This window comes from Delphinus delphis, chromosome 14, assembly GCF_949987515.2.
Source record: "Delphinus delphis chromosome 14, mDelDel1.2, whole genome shotgun sequence".
NCBI classification, from domain to species: Eukaryota; Metazoa; Chordata; class Mammalia; order Artiodactyla; family Delphinidae; genus Delphinus; species Delphinus delphis.
The window spans coordinates 19,326,023-19,349,447 of record NC_082696.1 but is presented as its reverse complement, the minus strand read 5'-3'; the positions used below and the strand labels follow the sequence as shown (position 1 = coordinate 19,349,447).

At 37.1% G+C, this 23,425-nt stretch overlaps 2 protein-coding genes across 2 annotated transcripts in view; both read right to left on the bottom strand.

Annotated features, from left to right (window-relative positions):
• The window catches only part of EPM2A (EPM2A glucan phosphatase, laforin), a 202,871-nt gene extending 180,363 nt beyond the window's left edge, over positions 1–22,508 (bottom strand). The window contains exon 1 of the mRNA XM_060029840.1: positions 22,378–22,508. The gene's annotated coding sequence lies outside the window, so the exon portion shown is untranslated. The remainder of the gene's footprint in view (positions 1–22,377) is intronic.
• On the bottom strand, positions 5,988–22,491 carry FBXO30 (F-box protein 30). Its single transcript, XM_060029834.1, has 3 exons — positions 22,378–22,491; positions 12,291–14,347; positions 5,988–8,501 (listed from the first exon to the last, which is right to left on the bottom strand). Exons 2-3 carry the CDS (start codon positions 14,322–14,324, stop codon positions 8,298–8,300), a joined length of 2,238 nt encoding a protein of 745 aa, XP_059885817.1. The 5' UTR covers positions 14,325–14,347; positions 22,378–22,491; the 3' UTR covers positions 5,988–8,297.
• Positions 22,509–23,425: the final 917 nt, after the last annotated feature.

The window sequence follows — 23,425 nt, the reverse complement described above, 5'->3', positions numbered from 1 at the left end:
CTTGTTGCAGTGTCTGAGTAGACCTGTTGTGGTGTAAGTCTCCTCTTGTCTACTCTGTTTATCCTGATAGTTTAGATCATACTATCAGCCTCAATCTGTTCAGCTCATTTAATTATACTTATTGTTGTTCAAGGTGGAGCACACACACACCTTAGTTGGCATATACACCCCAATCATAGGAGAGGCAAAGTTATTTGCAAAGCAATTTAACTTTTTTTTTTTTTTTGCGTTACGCAGGCCTCTCACTGTTGTGGCCTCTCCCGTTGCGGAGCACAGGCTCCGGACGCGCAGGCTCAGCGGCCATGGCTCATGGGCCCAGCCGCTCCGCGGCATGTGGGATCTTCCCGTACCGGGCACGAACCCATGTCCCCTGCATCGGCAGGTGCACTCTCAACCACTGCACCACCAGGGCAGCCCCAATTTAACTTTTTAAATATTGATTTTAACCAACAATTTTCTAGTCAGCTCCTTAGAACACAGTGGAAAGTAATTGGGTTAATGTAATCTAAAAATACCTCCTTCCTAAAGTCATGAAAGCAAACCTGTTAATAAATGCATTCCTCAAGTAATAGACTATTTATAATCATGTGTATTTTACTGTACTAAAGAATATGTCTTTAGTGTTTGAGGAAGATACATATGAAGAACCATTTAAAGGGCCTAAAAGCCTTTCCTTCTTTGGAACTTGTCCATTTGTCCACGTTACCAGATACACAGTAGTCATAGGAGGAGGGGGAAGTAGTAGTAATTCATGAGGCATGTGACAACCCTCCAGAATCAAGCCTACACAGTGCCTGGCATCAGTGCTCAAGAAATTCTTGTTGAATGAACAAACACTGACAAACTCAGCTTTGATTTCTCCAAATATAAAATAAGAAACTAAATGATCATTAAAGTACCTACCAATGCCAAGATTCAAGTATCTTCCCACAAGACAATTCAAAAGAATACAAAATGTATACATCAGTTCAATTTATTTAGTCTTATCTAATACATCAGTGTATTTGCTCTTTAAAAGGAACATGAAGTATAAAACCATAAAAAATGATCATGAAAACTATACAAATGTTTTTTCAAAGCATGATTTTAAATACGGATCTTTAAAAAATGTGATTGAGATGTGCCGCAAGGAATCATAAGAAAATGTAAAAAGTGAACATTAACATGGAAGCCAATTACTCACTGTTACAGTTGTATTAAATATAAGAAAATTGTGATGCATTACAACTTTATTTCCACTGCTGTCAGCAGTACTTCCGTGATGGAATTCATGAATTTCATTAGGACATTGAATAGATATGTTACATTACTAATGCTGTAATTTAATTCTAAACCATAGCTTAAGCATTTCACACTTGAGAACACTGTACTTTTTACCTTTAGTAATGACTGCAAATACTCCCTTGTTAAAAAAATTGTGGTAAAATACACATAACGTAAAATTTACCATTTTAACCATTTTAAAGTGAACAATTCAGCGGCATTTAGTACATTCACAATGTTGTGCAATCAACACTATTTTTGTCCAGTACCCATCAGGCAGTCACTTCCTGCTATTCCCTCCCCACAACCTTAATCTGATTTCTCTCAGTGGATTTGCCTACTCTGGATTATTTCATCTAAATGGAATCCTACAGTATGGGGCCTTCTGTGTCTAGCTTCTTTCACTTTGCATATTTTTCAATAAATACCATATCCTTTTGCAATTAAGATAAAAAATGACTTTGTTAATCATGAGAAAAAGAAGATACTTTGGAAACTAAATGACATCTGAGGTAAGTTAATGAGTCAGTGCAATTACCTCTCAGAATCCAATTCAAGTTTTCAGGACTGATTGGTGCTTAAACACTGATCAAATGAACAATAATACAGCTTTAACATTTTAAATGCAGCATAAAAATCTTTAGAATTCATATCCACCGAATTATTAACCATTTAAAGCAATTTATTTCATATGTCAGTTTTTAATCACAAAACTACTGGAATGTTGTAGGGAATCAATACTATTCTCTATTTTTATTTCAGATCTCTAATACAGGAAACAATTTTAATTAATTTTTATTGGAGTACAGTTGCTTTACAATGTTGTTAGTTTCTACTGTACAGCAATGTGAATCAGCTGTATGTATACATATATTTATTAGGAATCAAATATTCTAGACAATGTATTCCAAAATAATTTCCCTTCTCTTTCTGCATTTGTAAAGAAAAGTCAGAACACACTGCTCTCAAATACTCCAATACACTCATCAATACCTAAACTATGAGTTATCTATGTATAAAATAGGTAACTAATGAGAACCTACTATATAGGTCAGGGAACTCTACTCAATGCTCTGTGGTGACCTAAATGGGAAGGTAATACAGGTAACAATTTTTAAAAGTTATCAGTTGATAAAAAAGACATCCAGTTGACATAATTAAATATTCACTGGGTAATTTTACACTTGAACAGATGTAGTACCCTATTGCTTCTATTTCTATAGCTTGATTTCTTTTAATCAAATAACGTGATTAAACCTGAATGCTGATATTTCCATTTTTCAACACTACAAACTTATTTGTGAGCTGAGACTTTAAAAGAAACTAAGTTACTTAACCAAATCTAAACTTTATTGATCAAAACTACTAAACATAGGTTGATCAGCAAAACAAGTTTTTAAAAACTCTGTGTACTTAATCTAGGTTTTTTGATCACCTGATCAGAAAATTGAAGTCATAGGATAAACAAGCAATAATGACAATTAATGTGGAAAGGAGGACTTATGAAGAAAAAATTCTAGGACAGCTGAAGGCAGGATCTCCTTTTTTCAACTTCAACCTTTTGAGCAATCACAAATTATTGCTACTGTTCTTGTATCATTAGACCACTGAATAATAATCTAACAATGTTACTCTCTGACTGGAAGGGGTTTAGAAAGCCAACTAACTCTAGTCAGTTCCTCTGCCCAAGGATGAACCAACACATATATCAACCTGTTTACCTGTTTGAAGATCTTGTCTGAGAAAAAAATTCTAACAATTTGTATTAGAAAAAGGTAAAAATTAAACCTGAGGAATTTGCTTTTACTGGGAAAGGACAATCTGACCTGATTAGTTGGTCAGTCTTAAGAGTTCAACACAAATGCAGTTATATTACTTTCAAACACACACACTATTACCACCACTAGAGCTACCCATGTAGTTCCTTTCCTATCATATTTGCATGCAAATCGGTTAATAATATGATCTGGGGGATGCTTACAATTTTACTGGTGTTAGTGAAAAGGAAACAGATTTCCCTTGTTTCTGTTGTCAGTTTGCTTCAGAAATGCTCTTCATAGTAAATAATAGATGCTTCAGTACAGTACATCAAAGATAAAAAATTATAAAATAGGAGATTCATATCACTGAGTTTTTACTGTATTTCTATAGTTTATGAATCATCCTTGTAACTCATTTCTTTGTAGTTTATTAATGAAAAGTTACTCCCCACATAATACACTGGAATGTCAAACATTCTGAATACAAGATGTCAGTTTTGAAATGTTCTAAGGTAAAATAGCACTTCGAGAGGTATCTCCATTAGTATATCTCAAGATGTATTAAAATCCACTTGGCCGATTTATGGAGATAACACATGCAAATAAATATATGTATAAACAATACATTTATAGATTTTACCAATCACAGACGCAATAAAATACTTGTAAAACTTCAGCAAAAGTTCCTATTTTTACAAAGGATTTTCAGAACAGCATACGGTACTTAATTTCTACTTTGTTTCCTTTTGGTATTACCCAGTAACTCTTTCCAAAACACTTAGTAGTAATCAAATATTCTAGGCAACAATATTTTCCAAAATAATTTCCCTACATCTAAACTTCCCTTCTCTTTCTGCATTTGTAAAGAAAAGTGAACTGTGTCCAAAACACTCATCGGTACTTAAACTTTGAGTACCTAGGTTTTTTCATCCATACAACGGAAACTTAAAACTTACTTTGATCTTTTAAATCAAGGAAATTTGTGAAAAAGGTGACTTTAAAAGAAACCATTCTTCCTCTCCCCTTATTTTATTTAAAACGGAGTTTACAAGCATTAGCCTTTACTTGTACATCTTGAACGTTTTTGTTTGGAAATCAGATTTAGATCAAATCCTAAAAAAACCCATCACTGAATTATTTTAAACACAATGGATGAGTCACTGATTAATTTTCTTTAAAGGTTATCACTAATACACTCTTGCTTTCTAGGCCTCACAGGCATGTTAAGACTACTAAGAGCTATATTTAGATAACCAGCCAAACACACATCAGAGAAATTATTTCCATCAGAAGGCTTTATCCAGCCTTTTGAGAGAACGAAGGCCAATCGCTTTCTTTCTACTGTAATTCTAAACACCCACCTCTGCAGGTGTCAATTTTATCACTTTCCAATGTGGTATGTCACGCATGAAACAAACATATTTTTTAATGTTTGTATAACTATTCCTTAGAAAATTTTTAAAATAAATAAGCTCCATGTCTTTTTAGGTTGGGATGCAAAACATGAAATCTGTTTTGCTTCTGAACACCAAAACCTACCTTCAAATTGCCAGAGATTAAAAACCTGCTATTAATATGGCAGTATAAACTACCATATCTTCAAGGATTCCAATGTTAAGGGATAGTTAGTTAATTATAGCAACAACATTGTTGGGACATGTAGCACAGGGTCAAAGACCAAAAAAGATTCTATACTACTGATAAACCAGAAACCCAATCTTTAATACCTCTTATTGACAGTGTTGAAAGAATTCCTACAGAATTCTTGTAGAACTTAATCCAGTATCGTTTTACCTCTACTCTATCCTAGAAATCTAATATGTTCACATGATTCTGAAACCACTCAACAAGAGAATGAATGATGACTAGGCTAAATGTTAGTGCTAATGAACAATCTGCAATTAACCTTGACCAGAAGAAACACTAGTGAAATACTAAATTTACTAGTAAATACTAGCTTTTTAAAAGAATGTCCAACAACCATGGTACCTAATGTATTTTGTCATATGGCTGTGACATTGAGACAACATATATCATTAAATTTGATCATTTAGGTAATACTAATAAATTACTATTACTCTTAATTTTGGATCATACATGTACCTACATGCACACATACATCTGTACCAGTAACACATCATTCAGGAGAAGAGCTGGCATAGTCCCAGGCTTTCCTCTAAATTCTCATACTTTACCATGCATCAGAATCACTTGGGGAGGCCTTTGTTAACAGACTGCTTGTTCCCACCCCACAGTTTCTGATTCCCTAAGTCTGTGAAGGGACGCAAGAATTTGCATTTCTAACAAATTCCCAGATGATGCTGACGGTCCAGGGACCACACTTTGGGAACCACTACTCTAAGTGAACTGTGATTCTCAGAAGCTACAGAAAGAGAGGACAGAGAGAGAGAGAGAGAGGGAGAGAGAGAGAGATAGGGTGGTGGTGGGGGCGGGGGGCATTGAGATTAAGCTAATAGGCAGTTCTGGGGAAAAAGGCAGAGGAGAAAAGTGAATTCAGATATTTCCCTCCTTCCTAATACCTGCCCTTTATCTTGCTGGTTAGTAAAGACTAAAGTATCAACAAAGGCTTCTCAAATGACAACTAACTTGGCCAAAACACAAACCTTTTCATGCTTAAAAGGTTAGATAGATTGTTCCCATTAAAAGTTTTAGAAAAATAATATTGCCAGAAACTCTTCAGCCTTTCAATACCCCTAGGTGGGACTACTTTCAAGAAGACACTGACGGGGCAGAGAAAGCTAACTGATGAGTTTTCTATATTAAAAAAAAAGTTAATGTTCACCAGTAAAACACGGGTGAGCAATGACAATCAACAAGCAACTCCTACAACGTGCAGAAAATCCCCACTACAGAAACAATATGACTATGTTTGGAATTTGTCACGCAAGGATTAAAATTTTATTTAAATATAAGTTTTTTCTTTTTAAGTTACTGAGCCATATAAAGGAAAATATTAATTTTATTAGAATTTGAACAAATGCTGCACAAAGAAAACATTTTAACAAAATAGTATGGTGGCATAAACAAAAAAGAAAACAGCCAAAGACGTGTAAAAGAAATAAAAGGTAGAAAATGTTAAATATCTCATGATCCAGTGTGGAAACATGGAGTCTAAACTTAAAAAACAAGGATTTTAAAAAAGCACAACCATAAAACAAAAAGTCAATGTTTGTGCTATCCTAACCAGACACATTCTTCAGCAAAACTTTAAAAGGCAGAGTTATATTTTACAGTATTTGTATCTTATTTCTGACTTTTTCACAGAAAGAGACTGTTTATGTAAATTCAAATCTCACAGTTGAAATAGTTGGTTTAAGCACTAAGAAATAAATATTCTTCTAATTAAAATGACAGGTGAGGCAAAACAATTGATTAGTCTTTAACGCTGTGCTTTTCAACTGTAATGAGGCCTTGATCCAACCAAAACAAGTCTTAAAGCAATTCAGAATTCTTTTGTAATGCCCAAGGAACGGCTCTGCCCTGCCCGATTGCCATACATGGGAATCAAGAACCTAGTTAATAGAGCATTCTCAGGGACAAATGTAGGAAGAGAAGACAAAATAGTTTTGAAGTTTTTTTAGCAAAGTAACTTGTAACCATTTCAGACTACCAAATGCCACAAGTTACCTAAATAATTTAAGTACAAGTCTCCATTTTTGCAATTTATTTCTTAATACTGATATACTCATTTTTCTAAACTGACCATATCAGGTTAATAACAGTATAAATCAATTTGAAAACTATAATAAAATACCTCAAGAATAGGTCTTTGAATATCTTTCTGTTGTATTTTGGTTTTACACAAAGATGCAATTCTTACTTTTTTGGTAGAGAAGTCTATGGAATATTAACCTGCAAATGTTTTAAAGAGACTGTCAACCAAGACAGGTTTCTGCGTTTCATGATTGTCATCTTACAAAGATAGCAAGTGTCACATTTTAAAATGTCTTAAAACAACATAATTGTGATTTTTATAAACATCAAAAGGCAAAAATTTTAAACACTTGTGATAAAAAGTTAAGCCCTTTGCATTCTGAATATCTGAAATTTATTCACGGAATATGCCCAATTCAATTCAAACTTAAGATGAGGTATACAGTCATCTCTCAGGATCTGCAGAAGATTGGTTCCAGGACCCCGCTACGGTCCCAAAAGTCACAGATGTTCAAGTCCCTTACATAAAATGGCATAGTATTTGCACATAACCTACACATACTTCCCATATACTGGAAATCATCTCTAGATTATTTATAGTACCTAATGCAATATAAACGCTATGTAAGTAATTGTAAATATAATGTAAGTGCCATATAAATAGTCGAAGATGAGTGGCAAATTCAAGTTTTGCTTTTTGAAATTTCATGGAATTTTTTTTTCAAATATTTTCCATCCTTTGGTTGAATCCATGGATTTGGAATCTGCAGATATGAAGGGCGAACTGTATTTTCTTCTCTCCAAATATCAAATACCTAGCAAATATATAATACCATATACAGTTTCAAATTAAAGTAAATTCACAGGGTTCTTTTGTTGATTTTGCTTTAACCTGTCACATAACAAAACACACTGCCATGAGTCTCTGGATGTGGCATCTAACCAAAAAAAGCTGCATATGGTCAACTCTCTGTATGAGAGTTGTAAATATGTAAGGTGAAAACATTTTTGTGGACTGTTTTTAAAACATGATAAATGGCATTATCAACATTACTCATGATTTTAAATATTAGGTATATATTAGAGATCATCTACATATCAACAATTATATAAGGGGAGAACTAGAAAATAAAAACTTTATAATGGTCTTATGCAGTGTTTAAGCAATTGAATGTTTTCTGAATCTGAAAAGCCTATGATGTAAAAATTAGAATCAGAGTTTTGATTTTTGAATGCATAGGTTATAACCCACGGAAAATGAGGAATAAATTGTTTGGTCAGGATCTTGTTATTTAAGAAACAAAAAATGTAAGAACCAAAATATGCACACCACTAAAAATACTAATTCTGAAAATTATGTAGCTAAAAATTAAATCACCCTGTCCAGCAAGTTCCAAAAAATTCACACATTTCAAACATTAAGGCAACTTTTTTCCAACTAAACAGTACTTTATAAAAATATAGGTCACTTCAAAACATTATATACATAGTGACAATGAATTTAGCTAGCTGTAATCTTTAATACATTAATAAAGTGTCACATATTACCAAGAAATTATACTAGGTGCTTGCATGTATGTGCAAGTGGAATTATAGTATTTAAAGTACAGGTTTTAAAACTGAGCGAAGTGAACGTCCTTCTTTAGTGAGTTCTCGTGTCACACACATACACGGCAATGGGATTGCTTCCTCCCGTTTCTCTACAATATTGTAACTGCATTTCTTCAAGTGGTCAGCCATGCTTAGGATGTCAGCAAATTTCCATTCATTGACAGAACAAAATGCAGTACTGAATCGCCATACCTAGAAGAAAATTCTACTTCAGATTTAAACAAGTCAACTTACAAGAATCAAAACATAATTCTTGCTCTAACTGCATACATTTCTAACTGTTAAGAGAAATATCTAATATAAAGTTTCAAGTAGTTAGCTACAAAACTGGAAGTAGTAATCCATTTGGATACAAATCTGTTTATCAAATATTTGTAAGATAAATCATTCCTATGACATTATAACTTCAATAAATATAATAACCAAAAAGAAAACAAAAGACAAAGCTCAACATTGAAAATCACATCCAACCTGGCTTACTTATTAAGCAATTTTATAAAATATTCAGAGCTACTTCCTAAAATATTGCATATTGTACACCAGGCTTTCATCCCATCCAAATGTCTATATATATATATAGACCTATCCATAGTCTGGAGATATTGACAATACAAGTGTTTTTTTTCCTCCAAGTTTTTCTCTCATTCCTGTTACACCATATGAAGTATACTAAAAAATACTCTAGAATATTTTGTGCCAAGGTACTTTTTCTTTTCATTATTTATAAGTAGTAAACGCACTTAGTAATAACGAGGAACACAAGTGCTTCAACTTGTTCAACATGTTTCTGGAAATTTTTATAGAGCTTTTTGTAAAATGAATCATTTTTTAATTCCATATCATTGTAAAATACATTTCTGGGAAAAATATCTATATGCCATCCCTGTTATGGTAAAAATAAGAACTGCTTTCCCTTTTGCCCACTCAGCAGCTCCAAGCCCTGAAGCACTGTCACCTTATAGGTCCAGCAATGACTGTTGTGGCCCCCTCTCAGCTTTACAATTTGAAAATATAAAGTTACCTGAACATAGGTAACAAGCAAGACAGGCCCAGGCATCCTAGCTAAGCTAATCAACAAGCAAATGTCTAGAGAACACTGAACCCGTGGCAAACAGCAGATACTCTAGAAAGCAGCTGTGAATTTGAGAGAAGCCCTCAGCACTCATTAGAGCTTCTCAGAAAAGAATGCTATGAATTCTGGGGTGGCCAGATGCCTTCAAATTCTGAACACAATTATTTTTCAGCCAGCAGTAGAATAGTTCAGCACATAAGGTACTTAATCGCTATACTTCTTAAGTTGATATCAATTACCCTGCATGGAGTCATTTCCCAGATGTCAGTGAAGGCCTGGACAGTAGCTAACAATAGACATTATAGATTACAATTCCCCATAACCACAAAACTATACTAAGAATTAGGAGTTTTTGTTAAGCTTCACAGAATGAATTTGCTGAAAGATTCAATGGTGGCAGACAGTTTCCCTACTTCCACACAGTCAAGAGTGTGGTGAAACCAACTCAGGAAAAAATGGACAGCTCCCATCTCCTGATGACAAGGTTTCTTAGTCATGGGCCAATTTTGCATCCAAGTATACATCAAGTATTTACTTAGTGCCTGCTATATGGGAGGTGCTATGCAAAGCAGTTAATATTTTGGTTCCCAGAGAGTCTCACTTCTCAATGAACTTACAGTCTAATGAAAAAAACTGACAAGTCGTCAGTGAATTTCCAAACAGCATGGTCAGTGCTTCAGTATGAGTACATAGAGTAGGAGGTACATAATAGAACACCAGGAGAACACAGAGCAGTGCACCGCCCTAAGGGCTTCAACAGGGTCGGAGTAGGCTTTCTTGACAAAGTAAGATCTGAAGAGTAAGCAGGATATAGCAATGAGATAATGATCACAACCTCCAGAAATAGGTTCCCAGGGTCTGAATCCACCAACTGGACAAGAGTTACTTAACCTCTCTAAACCACAGTTTCTTCATCCATGAAATAGGGACAGTAGATTAAATACATTAACAAAAGTAAAGTACACACTGCCTAGAACATCTCAAGTGTTCAAATGTAGGTATCAGGGACAGTGTACTCAAACACCTTAAGGCAAGAAGAAAACATCAGAGAACTCTAAGTAAATTCCATGGCTGGAATATAAAGTGACAAAAGGAAACTGAAGAGGTAAGTGAGGACAAGATTATGAAAAGTCTTAAATGTTTCATTAAGGAGTCTGCCTCTACCCCAGGGCAATGGATGGACATTTAAGAAGTTTTCAGGCACTACAGCATAAGAACTGTATTTAAGAAATTATTTATTACTCTACCTCTTCTATAGAGAATATGTTGGAGAGGGACTCAGCTGGAAACAGAAACCCAGTAAGGAAGAGGCTACTGTAGTAACCCAGGAGAGAACTACAGGCGGGACTAACTAGGGAAACCGCAGTAGAAACAGTAAGCAAACCTGAGAGGTTATGAAGAAGGGGAGACAACAGGACTTTGTGATTACCTGGATATGGAAATAAAGGGGGGGGGGGTAAAAAAGGGTCAACCTTAACTCCCAAATTCCTAGTTTAGGCAGCTTCAGAGATGAAAATGCCATTTTCTGAGATTAAGAGGGGTAGAAAAGTGGAGTAGGTTGGACCTGTTGAGTTCGCTGAAGCTGTGACATAATCAAGTGCAGATGTCCAGTAGATGCTTGTATATAATGGACTGGAGTTCAGAGGAGAAAATGGCCAGGATATACACACGTAATTTGAATAAATGATGGCAATTCAAACTCTAAGAGTAGATGAGGTTTTCTGCAGCAATAAAATCCCCAGAAAATATTTTACCTCATAGGTCAATACTGGGGGGGGGGCAAGGACAAAAACGGGCCATGCTCTGGTGTCTCATCCCAAATGGCAGAAGGACACCAAATCATGTAGAAAATGAAAATACACACATACCCACATATATGCAGCAAGTATGAAATTTTCTACATAAAATAATTAGCATGCTCATTTACTGGTCAAAGCTTCAGGAGAACACAAAAGCAGATGCAGAATTCTGAAAAACTGGAGCAATGAGTGGAAATAAGAGAAAACCTAAGGGTGGTAAAAACAAAGTAGCCAGAAATGTGAACCCTGTTCAACCAATGTGAAGTTTATCAAATTTTTTTCTACTTTATAAAATCAAAGTTTCATATTATAAATGTTCTAAAATGAAAAAACACCTTCAATCAAAGGTATTTGTAATGCCTCTAGTTTCTATTGGATAGTACCTCAAACAGAAGCTGGGCAAAAGTAAGATATCACAGGAGGAAAATGCTGGAGCCAGGATTTGTTCCCAGTCTCCAGCTCAAGCTTCCAATCTGCAACACTCCCTTGTACTGTACTAAACGCAGAGTCAACAATATCAAATCCTACTGCCCTTATCTCACCTCAGCCTAACACATTTCCACATCCATCCATTTACATTCTCTATACCCCAAACACTCCATTGGTCACTTACTAGGAGTAGATTTTTTTTCATGTCTCCTTATTTAAGTTCTCCCTGTAATAACCAAGTTCTAAGAAAGAAATTGCTAAGAATGGACCAAAACTGCCAATTGCAAGCAGTAAAAAACCTTCTCCTTGCTTCCTCCATTGTCCTATAGTGAAAATGTTTCAGATGGAGCCCAAATTAGAAGGTGGCTAACATGGACTCAAGCAAAGGGAGCTGTTACAGAAGAAGTAACTAGATACAGAACCCCTCAACTGAAGAACTGGAAGTGGCCTCTGTCGTATGACATCAGAATCTAGTTCTAGGATGTCTGCAGTAAACATGTGATTATGACTAACTATTCTTGCTTTCATTATCATTATAAAAAAGTTTGTCATCATACTGAATTATTACGTTTTAAGGATGGTCTATTTTGCAACAAGGTTAATTTTATTAATTCAGCAACAACATTATTAAGTGCCTATTATATGTCAAATAAGGGACTGATACAATTAAATTAAACCAACCTTTTCTTTTATCTGCCATGATGAATTTCCTTCCGGATACTTCCTTTTCCCCCACTGCAGTATGACCATTCCACGAGACTGAAGAAGACTGCCACACACATCCCTCATTAACTTGGATACACACGAGAGCTGGCATAAACTGAAGCCATCAAGAAAGCCTGCAATATGCTGCAGGACTTCAAAAGGAAGACCACTTAGATGGTCACTATGTAATCCCAACACACAGTTTCTAGCAGGCTCCACTAACACTGTAGATACAGATGGCTGAACTCCAAATGACCTCAAATGGCGGTCATGTATAATCTTTGCTCCTTGTGTTGATGGACAAAATCTACGCTGAGAATAGGTACAACCATAATATGCTAAAGGGCACCTCTGTTCCATCCAGCCATTGAGTCCAGCATGAATGTCACCATGCACGTTCTTAAAATGCGATGAAAATTCTTTTCTTCTAAATAATTGTCCACAAACAAATGTAAACATTGGACGCTGCTTGGGTTGGTACCTAGCGACACATTCCAATACTAAATCCAGCCCAAGTGTCTGAAAAGGACTTGGATTTGAAAGCTGTGGGTTGGCATGATCACAAGCTGAAGCTGAAGCTATTTCCCCAACCATTGTATTTGTAGCTAATATGGCAGAAGGAAGTGAAAAAGTCTGAGTCCCAAAGTCGATGTGATAAACATCAACCATGCGGCTATCAGATATACCCCTCCCACCTGGAGAATCTCCCAGACAAAACAGTAATGCTGCTGTGATTAGATCTATTCCTTGGAGACCCATTGGATCTTCTGCAACTTCCAAATCTGATGTGTCTACTGCTTTATCTTCCTTTGGTTTAGACCAACATGAATTAGAAAGAAATTTGAATGAAGGGGGATGGCTGAAAGATAAGACATCCACATTCCTTAGGTCCCCTAAGTCTACTTTTTTCCAACACAAGTCTTCATCATCCTCTGGCATGAGGATATGCTGAACTGTGCCATTAGGCAAAGCATTAGATGGTATTACTTCCCTAACTTGTGCTGCTACTGAAAGTGAACTAGAAGGTTCTGAAGGGCCATCTGATGCTACACATTCTCTATTTGTTAAGTTACTTTGTTTTGAGTCACTATGTAAATTCTGATTCTGCTCAATGGCCTGTGTACATATATTTTCCAAAGGAAAGCCATTACAAAGAGCAGAAGTGCCATAAGAACTGGCATCCAAGTCACATAATAAATCACTTGAACCATTTTGTTCAGACTGGGCATTCTGACTTGCGTCATTATGGTCAATCCCACCTACTGCTCCTATCTCATCCTCATAAAGATGGTCCTGGTCTTTCAAGTTTCTGTTCTGTAAGCTTTCTCTGGCATTTTCTTCTTCTTTCATTTCATCTGGGGAAGCACAAAGACTCGTACTTAACATGCCAACGTCTCTTGTGGCGGTATTCAGGATATCTAAAGCAACAGCCAAACTTCTGGTTGTTTCAACAGTAGCTTGATAAAGTGCACCATAAGAGTCTTCATCAACAGACACCAAACCATTAGTATGTGGTATTTCTGGGACACTTGATTTAACTGAGATCTGTTCTCTAGGTTCTGATACTTTATCAGTTGCTTTTGACATCATGGTGGCTACTTTGAGAGACTCTAAGAGCATCCTTTGGTCTTGAAGGGCCAAGGCCATATCTAATTGTGCCACTTCATCAACATCTCTGCTTAGATTTTCATACGATTTCCGGTCTGCATAACTAACTGGCCATCGGTTCCACTCCATAGTACAGCACACCACACTTGCAGGACACATTTCTAGATGTTCGGCAACTTTATTTCGAGCCATTGTAAATGGACATCCAAAGTCACTATTTAAGCAAGGCACTCGTTCCAATGGACATAAAAGTCGATGCTCATCAGCTTTACAAGAATGGAAAACTGCTCCACAAACCAATGGACAACCTATCAAGTCACAGGAAATCCCAGGCTCTGGTCTGGTCATACACCGTCTACTGACACAATTCACGCAGTGAGAGTGCTGCAGCCCCTCCTCCATAGTGGCCAGTCCAGCTCTAGCTACTGAGATGGAAGAGAAAGAAGAAGTTAGGCAAAAAGTGGTCGCTTTTTAAAAACTGTTTTAAGGAAAAACATCAAATCATGAAGGTTTATTGGCTTATATGAGGATGAAATATATAAAATAAACATTTAACAAGTTTATTTGACATATAATCAATCCATCTTGAAACAGCTTAAGCACTTTAATTCAAGAAGTCAGTCAAAAGTTCATTTTTATATACCATATAACAATCTGCCCAACAGGCCGAACATTTCAAAATATAATACTTAAATTCTAGTATATTGTGTAGTATATAAATTAATGCCCAAAACCAGTTAATGAATATTTAACTTTTAGATTTCAGAGAATGCTTCAGCTTTTACCTTTTTAATTTTAACTAAACTGATTATGATGTGCTCCACATTGCAGAGACCTCATCATATTCCTAAAAGAGAATAATCTGAATTTCATGAATATACTTAACTAAAACCTGATTCTTTAATATTCCCTCCAAATACATAAACTTATGTAAGATTTCATCTACCGACCTCTCTTTCTACCTATGCCTTAATAAATTCTACAACAAATAAAGAGAGTAAGCCTTAATTAAAACAAAGAGGGCATTTATCCAAAAAATATAAGTTCTAGCTCCACTTCTGTGGCAGTGGACGAATCACTTACTTCTGAGGGCCACAGTTTCCATTCATTCATTCAACACCTATTTATTGTTTAACTGCCATGTACCAGACTCTGTGTTTGGTATGGCAACGTGAAGATTAGAAGACATGGTGCCTCCTCTCAAGGAGCTTCAGCAGGAGGTCAGAGATGAAAGTAAAATCATGTCACATTTTTATATGATCAATATGACAGAGAAAATCAGTATGGGTAGGGGGTAGAGAAGAGTTCACAGTAGTCTTGAAAGATGAGAAGTCTTAAGCGCAGGAGGGTAGGGTTAGAAACGAAGAGAGGCATTCAATGCTGAAGTAACAGCATATGCAAATACAGAAAAGCAAGAATTCGCAAACATGTTGAGCGAACCTCAAGTTTCCCAGTATTGCTGGATCACAAGTAGCTGTGAGAGATGAGGCGGGACAGGAATAAGAAAAGCAAAGTAGCTGTGAGAGATGAGGTGGGACAGGAATAAGAAAAGTTATGGAAAGTGTGTTATACGCTACTCTAAGGAGTTCAGACTTTTAAGCAGTTAGAAACCACTGAGGATTTTAAGCAGAGAAATAGTACCCACAAAATAACACGAGAGGGTTACAGATAACTAATGTTCTTTCCTGCTTTTAGCAAGAAAAATTTTATACAAAAAAAGAGAAAGTATTGGCACAATGCACTGATTTACTTATAATTACTTAGCCTATTCAATGTCTTATTTCTATAATCTTCAACTTCTTTATTGGCTTGTTCCTATTAGCAGCAAAAACTTAAAAGACTATTTCATCTTTAAAAACATATATAATAAAGCAATATCCCCCTTTTGCTGTTTTTTTTCCTTTTCAGTCAAGCTTTCAAAAGAAAAACAACAAACCCCGTTAACTTCCCATATACTCTTCAGCCCTCTAATGTGTGTTTACTCTTACCACCACTCATTAAAACCGCTCTATCGAGATCCTCAATGCTAAATCCAAAGGGCATTTTTTCCAGACCTCATCTTCCTTAGCCATTATATCATTTTGTTGACTAATTCCTCCTTTCTGAACTACTATCTTTCTTTAGTTTTTATCGTCTCACATTTCCCTGGTGTTCCCCCTACCTCTTTGGTTATTCCTTAATCTTTTCTTCTAAAATATTACTCTTCTTCAGGGATCCATGGCATTTCTGGTTCATTCTATACATTCTCCCAATTTCTCAAAAGCTTCAATTACCACTTATATGCTAAAAACTCATCTATACCTCCTGCCCAGATCCCTCCTCCAAACTTCAGATCTCTACAGCTGCTTATTTATTATATCTCTCTACGTGTATATGGCACAGGCAACTCACCTCAAATTTTTCCAAATTAAATTAATAATAATTTTCTGGATAAGAAGCCGATTCTTAGCCTATTTTCTTCACTTTAGTGCATAAAGGCTTGCTAGTTCTCTCACATATTCTCTTCCATAAATTCTATCTTACTTCTAGGTGGCTAATGTAAACTAATTATTCCCCAAATTGCTATTTCTTTTTCTCCAGTCCAGGCTTGATTTTCCTCAAACTCAAACAGCAAAAGTCTATTATTGACAGAGCTTTGTTGATTAAGTAGAAAAGTTCTGAGTTGATATTATGGTGTGAACTGATGCCAGGGACAGAAAAGAACAGGGTACACACTTAACAACAAAACTACATTTTAAAACTGTGTTTAAAAATTACAAATGAATTAAATACTTCTGAATGTTTATCCCTATAAATTTTAAAGCTAAAGACAGAACCTATAAATTGAAGATAGACATGCTAGAAAGGGTCAAAATAGAAGAAATGACAGACTAATGATGACATTTGTAAGTTAAGCAAAGAGAAACTTTAATAAGAATCAAGACAAATTTTACTGGGTGATTAGATTGTGAAAACAGCTGTAGCTTTCTTATTTTACAACAACTAGACTAAGTTCATCTCACATGCTGAAGGTTATAAACGTGACTAACAGAGAAACCTAAAAACACAAGCAGTTCCAACAGAAGTGACCAAGGCTCTCAGAACTAGTAGGAACACCTTATGTTACATGCACATCACATGATTATACCAGGCAGAACACACCTCAAAACATGCTTAATTCAAAAGTGTTTAAAATAGCAACTGTTACAAACAACTGAGTTAAATGCAAAACAGCAACAACTTTGAAAGGTAAATAGAAGTAGAGGGCTCTCAAGATTCAAAATAAATACCCTCTTCCACACTATTCCCCCTCTGAATAAAAGAAATGATTAAAAAATAATAGTAATAAAAATAAAAGCCCCCACAGCAATGAGTCCACAACATGTATTATTTACTGAAGTAGACTTAAAGGAAAATGGAACACTATGTCCCTACTTTATCCTTCTTTGTAGAATCATGTCAATGTCACTTAATCCTCATAACAACCCAGAGAAAACTGAGGTACAGAGAGGGTAAGTGACTTACCCAAGGTCATCTACCTAGTAAGTGGCAGAGCTAGGATTGAAATCTATATCTCATCAATACATATGGACGATAACAGATATGCTTATAAAGTTTAAGAAAATAAGACAGCACTTCAGTAACTTGGTGATCCAATTTTAAGATGGTATTTGAGGAATGGAGGTTACACAACTTTGCTTGTAGTTTATTCCAACACTTAATCACCCTTGTGGTCAAGAGAGTCTTTTTGGTCCTTTCTAATTATAATAGCACATTACTTTGCTTTGAACGTAAGAGTTTTAAATTATTTTAAAAATAACTTACATTTATAATGCTCAGTATAAACATATGAAATAGTACAAATTTAACCATTCTCAAAACAGCTATACAAAGAAGGAATCAAGTTTAAGTCCATTTTACAATTAAATATATTAAGAAATAAGTTTTTTAAAAATGCAGTAGACAATACCCAAAAAGTATTCTGGGGTACTGTTTCAGAATTTAAAAGTTCCAGATCCACCCTCTTTCAAGATCGCTATTATCAAATTAAATATGCCTCCAAAAAGTATTGCACAATTGCTCACAAATCCTATGAAACGGGTTTAAAATGTCAATCCCTGATTTATCAGCTGAACAGTGACACAGCAGGTCCAGCAGAAAACTTGTTGCTAAAACTGAGGCTTCAAGTTCAAGACGAGCTTAATTTAAAACTCCTCAGTATTAACTTTTTTAAAATAAACTCTCTTGAAAAAGAATCTTAACGTTCCAAATAACATATCTATTTACACTTAAAGTTGAATGACTGGAAAAAGTTTCATTAGACTAGAAAATACTGTAAAAGATTAAATGCTTTACAATAGTTTCAATTTTCTCTAACAGAAATTCTAGGCCAACTCATAATCTGTGGCTGACAAGCAATCCATAAAAACAATTTAAGGCATGGCATTTTCACATACAATGAAATGAGACTTTGTCATTTAAGGCTATTTCTAGACAGAAAGATATTGCCCTCAAAAAAGAATTCCTTTATTTTTCCAAATTCATTACAATACATAAGGCGATAAATAAATAAAGCACTGCAAATCAGCACGATTTTAAATATGCTAAATCAAGTCACCCAAATATTCAACACAGTTTTTCAGGCTGTTCTTAATGTCTGCCTCTGCCTCCAAGAGACAAACAGACACACACACACATACACACTCCTTTACTTCCCCAACTGTTACCGCAAACCTTTATCAGCTTAAATGTCACTTTTCCACATACCCAAAGGCAAGGTATGGTATGGATTCTGTATTATACTTATGTGCTCATTACACACTGCATTTTTCCTTGGTAATACTAGTCATAACTTGAAGTAAATCATTACCCTGTTTAATATCTATCTCCACGGGAAAACTACAAGCTCCACAAAGGAGGCACCATCTCTGTCTCATTCATTCCTGTGTTCCCTGCATTCAAAACTGTGCCTCAATTAGAGCTTCACTTATCGAAAAAACATGAATAAATGAAATTATTATAATACAAGAAATAACCAGATGGATTCCAAAACAATTCTTGACTTCATGGAAAACTACATACTTCATAAAAAGACACTTTATAAATCTAGAATTAGTCAACCAGATTGAGTCAAAATTACCTCATTGTATCAGCTACAAAAAGTCAAAATTACTCAAACATTTATTGAGTATCTAGGTGATATGTTCCAGGCATTTTATATGAAATAAGCTAAACTGTCCATCAAAAAAGCAAATTAAAGGGAAAAGTAAATTAAGTAAAATTAATTTCAATATTCCATTGTTTTAAAATCTTAAAAAATAATAGTAATAAAAGTCACAAAAGGAAACATCTACCTGTTTATTGTTGCACTATTTAAATTCCTTAATCAACCCTGCAGTCTGGTTACAGGTTACTGACTATAGAGGCATTAGATTCAAAAAGAAAAACAGAGGTGGAGGTGTCTGCAAGTGTGCAGCTGCCTGAGTATATAGAGGGTGAGGAAAGGAAGCTCAGAAAAGGAAGTGGCGTCAGCCTACTTCCTTAATATTACAATTAATATGATATTAGATAAAAAAGAATTCCACTGAGACAATAAAATGTTGCTTCAATGTAAGGCTGAAATGGAACTATAGACAGACTTGTTCAACTAGTTAACCATAATCACAAGTAGGTCTATGACTGAAATTTCATACTTAGCAATCACTTTTAATTCCTCCAGAGCAAGTCTCATCCTTCTTGTATAGTTGGAGGTGCTACTGCATAGTAAATACAAACATCTGCTGGCTGATTTACTGATCAGGTGCACTCAGTTTTAAAAACCATAATAAATCTACAACCTCAGTTGGATGTTTTATTTAACTGGTTTAAAAAAGGGGGATGAGGTGCCTAGACAAGATTGAAAATCCAAGATCATTAAACTCCCAACTCAAAGCAGTGCCCTACTGATGAGTCCAAAATGGCTAAATTGGTTACACTGTATACATTCTTTTATTAAATTTTGGTTCTGACTTTTTATTTACAGAATGATGACCTAATTATATGGAATTTTGTTTTCAACTTTTCACCGTTCCATTTATGATATAATCAGAACATACCTCTTCCATTTCTAAATATGGACATGGGTAGCTTATTCCAAAGTGGAAGTCCTAACTACGTGCAATTGTTCTCCACTAAATAAGCAAACAAAATTACTGCAGACTTACATCAGAAATTAAAATAACATATATTAATAAATATTTAATATTCATACCAGAAGCTATTTGAGCTGAGACTCAGATAAAAATAATCCGCCCAAATGGTGGAACTCAGCTTATTAAAAGGGGCAGCATGGCACAGGGGAATATGGGCTTCCAAGGAATCTCAATTTGAGGTGACCTTGAGGTAATTACTGTGCTGTGAAAACAACCTCGTACTCCACAAAAGTCAGCTATAGTATTCGTGTGTCCAGCAAGATACAAACACGCATTCCTCAGAAAACGGACGCACCCCGCTTTACACAACCGCCACATCCGCATGCACAAACCGTTACGTACAATCACTTTTACATCAGGTCATTTATACTTAGGAAGCTGATTAAAAGCAATCATATGAGGAACTACCTGATGCTAACATTACCCACTCTTAAGAAAAAGACATACCCTTTTTGTAAAAGATTTTCACAGATTGGGCTGTAATTAAGAGATGCTCATCTGTATTTAACTATCTAGTTATCTACAGTGTAAAAACCACCAGTCCAAGGTCAATCCCACCTATTTCATCAAAATAAATTTGAAATTAAATAATATTTTATACAGCCTTTTGACTGATGACTTTAATATTGATGAATTCTACAAATACAATGTCATTCCACAGCATGGTAGTCATGGTAACTTAGTTAAAAGATTTATCAAAAACCATACAGAACAGCATAAGGCTGATGCCATTAAAAGTCACATTTCAGTAATATATCAAACAGTAAACACATTAAAAAGGTCTATTTTGGTGACCTTAAAGCACCTCTCTAACTATATACATTATCTCAAAATACGTATTATTTTTTTTCAACAGCGTATTTTATTAGGACACTTTGTATATTTTTTTAAAAGTCTCCAATGCTAACCATAGAGAAATACTGGATTGAAATTAAATATCCAGTACACTTGGAATGCATAAAAGTTTGCCTATATCGGAAACTTCGGTTCTCTGGTAACACAAAACTCCACCCACTAACATTTCCAGAATCACACACCAAAAAAAGCTATGTCACCGCATTACACTACCAAATAAAAACAAATTGACAATTTAAAAAGTTAGCAAAACACCATATTATCCCCAATTAAACTTCTGTAGTAAGAAACAGTGACTAAGCATAAAGAACAGTGATTCAGCAAAAACTGCATACTGAAAAACTGAACCCTTAGAAAAACCCTCATCTTACATTTTATGCTACTCTTTTCCCTTCTGCCCGTCAACAACTTTGGAAAAGCTTAATAAATATGGGCAAATACAAAATTCTGTTAATATAATTCACTAGGTCTCTAAACGACACAAAACTGTATTGAAATGTAGCAAATAGAAATTAAAAGCTAAGAAAGCTTGGGGTTTTGTATTTACAGTTTTAAGTTAATCTACAATGATTACCAGCATGCCCATAAATAACTTCATCTTGGATCCCAGTCAACAAAGTAATTTTGGAATAAAAGGTCAATTCCTTCCCAAGCATCTTTTATCCGAGACTTACGACATGGCTCAGAAAGAAAAACAAGACACAGGGAGAGGGGAATGGAGTACCAGAACCATGGTAAACAACACGCTGTTCTGTCTCTATTCTCTAAATACACGTGTAAAAAACATACTCAAAGGAGATTAAATTCAACGTGCACTCTACGGCCCCCTTCCAAGCAGTGCACTTCCACGAGACAGGACACAAATAACTTGTAAATGGTCACACGCCTCAGATCTATAAAATCAGGATGTTTCTCTTTAATAGGGACTGAGGCTAAGACTAAGATCCTCTCACTTCCATGAATGGAAAAGTTACCAACTTCACTCATTCCGTGGAGACAGATGATGATGCCTCCCAAGCTTACTTTAACCCGTCTGTCCCCAAACAAAGCAAGTTTCTAAAGGGCAAAAGGAAAGAGAAGCCAGGTTTTCGAGGTTCCTGGGGCTCCCTAAGTTTAACTCCGGCGTCACCCCTCCCCAACACACAGACACGCGAGCCCGGGTGCCACTGGGGTCGGCCCTCGGGGCCTGGGTCGCCATTTGCTGGAGGCCTCCACGGCGGGCCGGGCAGCGGGCTGGGCGCGGACGCCCACACCGCCGACTTCCTCTCGGCGCCCGGACGGGGCCGCGTTTGCTCCGCCCCAGGCCCGGCCCGCCGGCCCCACGGCCGCCTGCGCCCCGGCCGCGGGCCTCGCACTGCCCGGCCACCGCCTCTGGCCCCGGCGCAGCCCGGACGGCGCCGGCCTCCCGGGCGGGCCTCCCCGACACTCACCGGCCGGCCCGGCCGAACCGCGGCCCAGACCCTGGCTGCCGTGGCCGCCGTGCCCGGCTGCTCCCCGCTGTCCCGGCGCCGCTCCGCGCTCCACACCCCCGTGCAACCCGCCTCCTGCTCGCCTTTCTGCCCAGCCGGGCCGCCGCCTTTTCCCTCCCCTGTCTTCCTCCTCCTCCTCCTCCTGCAGCTCCTCGGCCTGCTCTCCCGGTGGCGGTCCTCCCCACCCTCCCCACCCCGCCCAGCTCTGCCCCGCCCACCCGGCCGGGCCCCGGGGCCCGTGGCAAGCCGGGCGGAGACGCGCACGCCGAGCCCGAAGGAGACGCTCACGCCGAGCTCAGCGGGGACGCGCACGCCGCCCACCGACACTCCCCCGCCTCCCCGGAAGGGAAGTGACTGAGAGTCAGGTCCAGAGAAGTGTAGTCTCTGCGCCTCCCCCTAGGGGGTTCCCACCGGACCCCACGTGGCACCTGCCCAGCAGGTCTACCAAATCCTGTTCGATTTTAGGATGCTGTATTCCTGAAAGTAATCCTAGACACGTAGTTTTGGAAATGAAGAGAACAGGCCCAAGAAGAGTGACTTGTTTAACTCCCTAAATGGTAGGAGAAGGAGCCCAAATCCCTTAACTCTGGATGCATCGGTCTTCCCATTAGGTCACATTTAGGAAAACACGGGGCAGCTGTCCTTGAATCTTTGATGATCAGGCCTTCCTGCCGGCTTACCGAAAGTGCCCCAGTCCCGTGACTCAGTGCCCGGATTCTTGTAGGTTCTACCTGCCCTGGGACCGAGCTCAGCCCAACAGGATTCAGGCGTCGCGAATCTTTTCTGGAGCCCTGGCAGGGCAGCCCACCAAGGTCTGCTTCTCTGAGGGACTGTAATCCTCCACACAGACCACAGCAGGGAGGTTGTCTACGTAGGAAAGACAACGCGATCTAGTGGAAAGGTGGCTTGAAGCTGATTTTGCAGGATATTTTACAAAAGGATTGAAGAAATGTCACAGGGCCATATCAAAGAATTGGGGTCCACTTCCCCGCTACTACTACCATGCCTT

Coding starts and splice junctions, on each gene's coding strand:
- FBXO30 (XM_060029834.1), bottom strand. CDS start 14,324: ATGGAGGAGGGGCTGCAGCACTCTCACTGCGTGAATTGTGTCAGTAGA. Junction 8,502..12,290: donor CATGGCAGATAAAAGAAAAG/GTTGGTTTAATT, acceptor ATTTTCTTCTAG/GTATGGCGATTCAGTACTGC.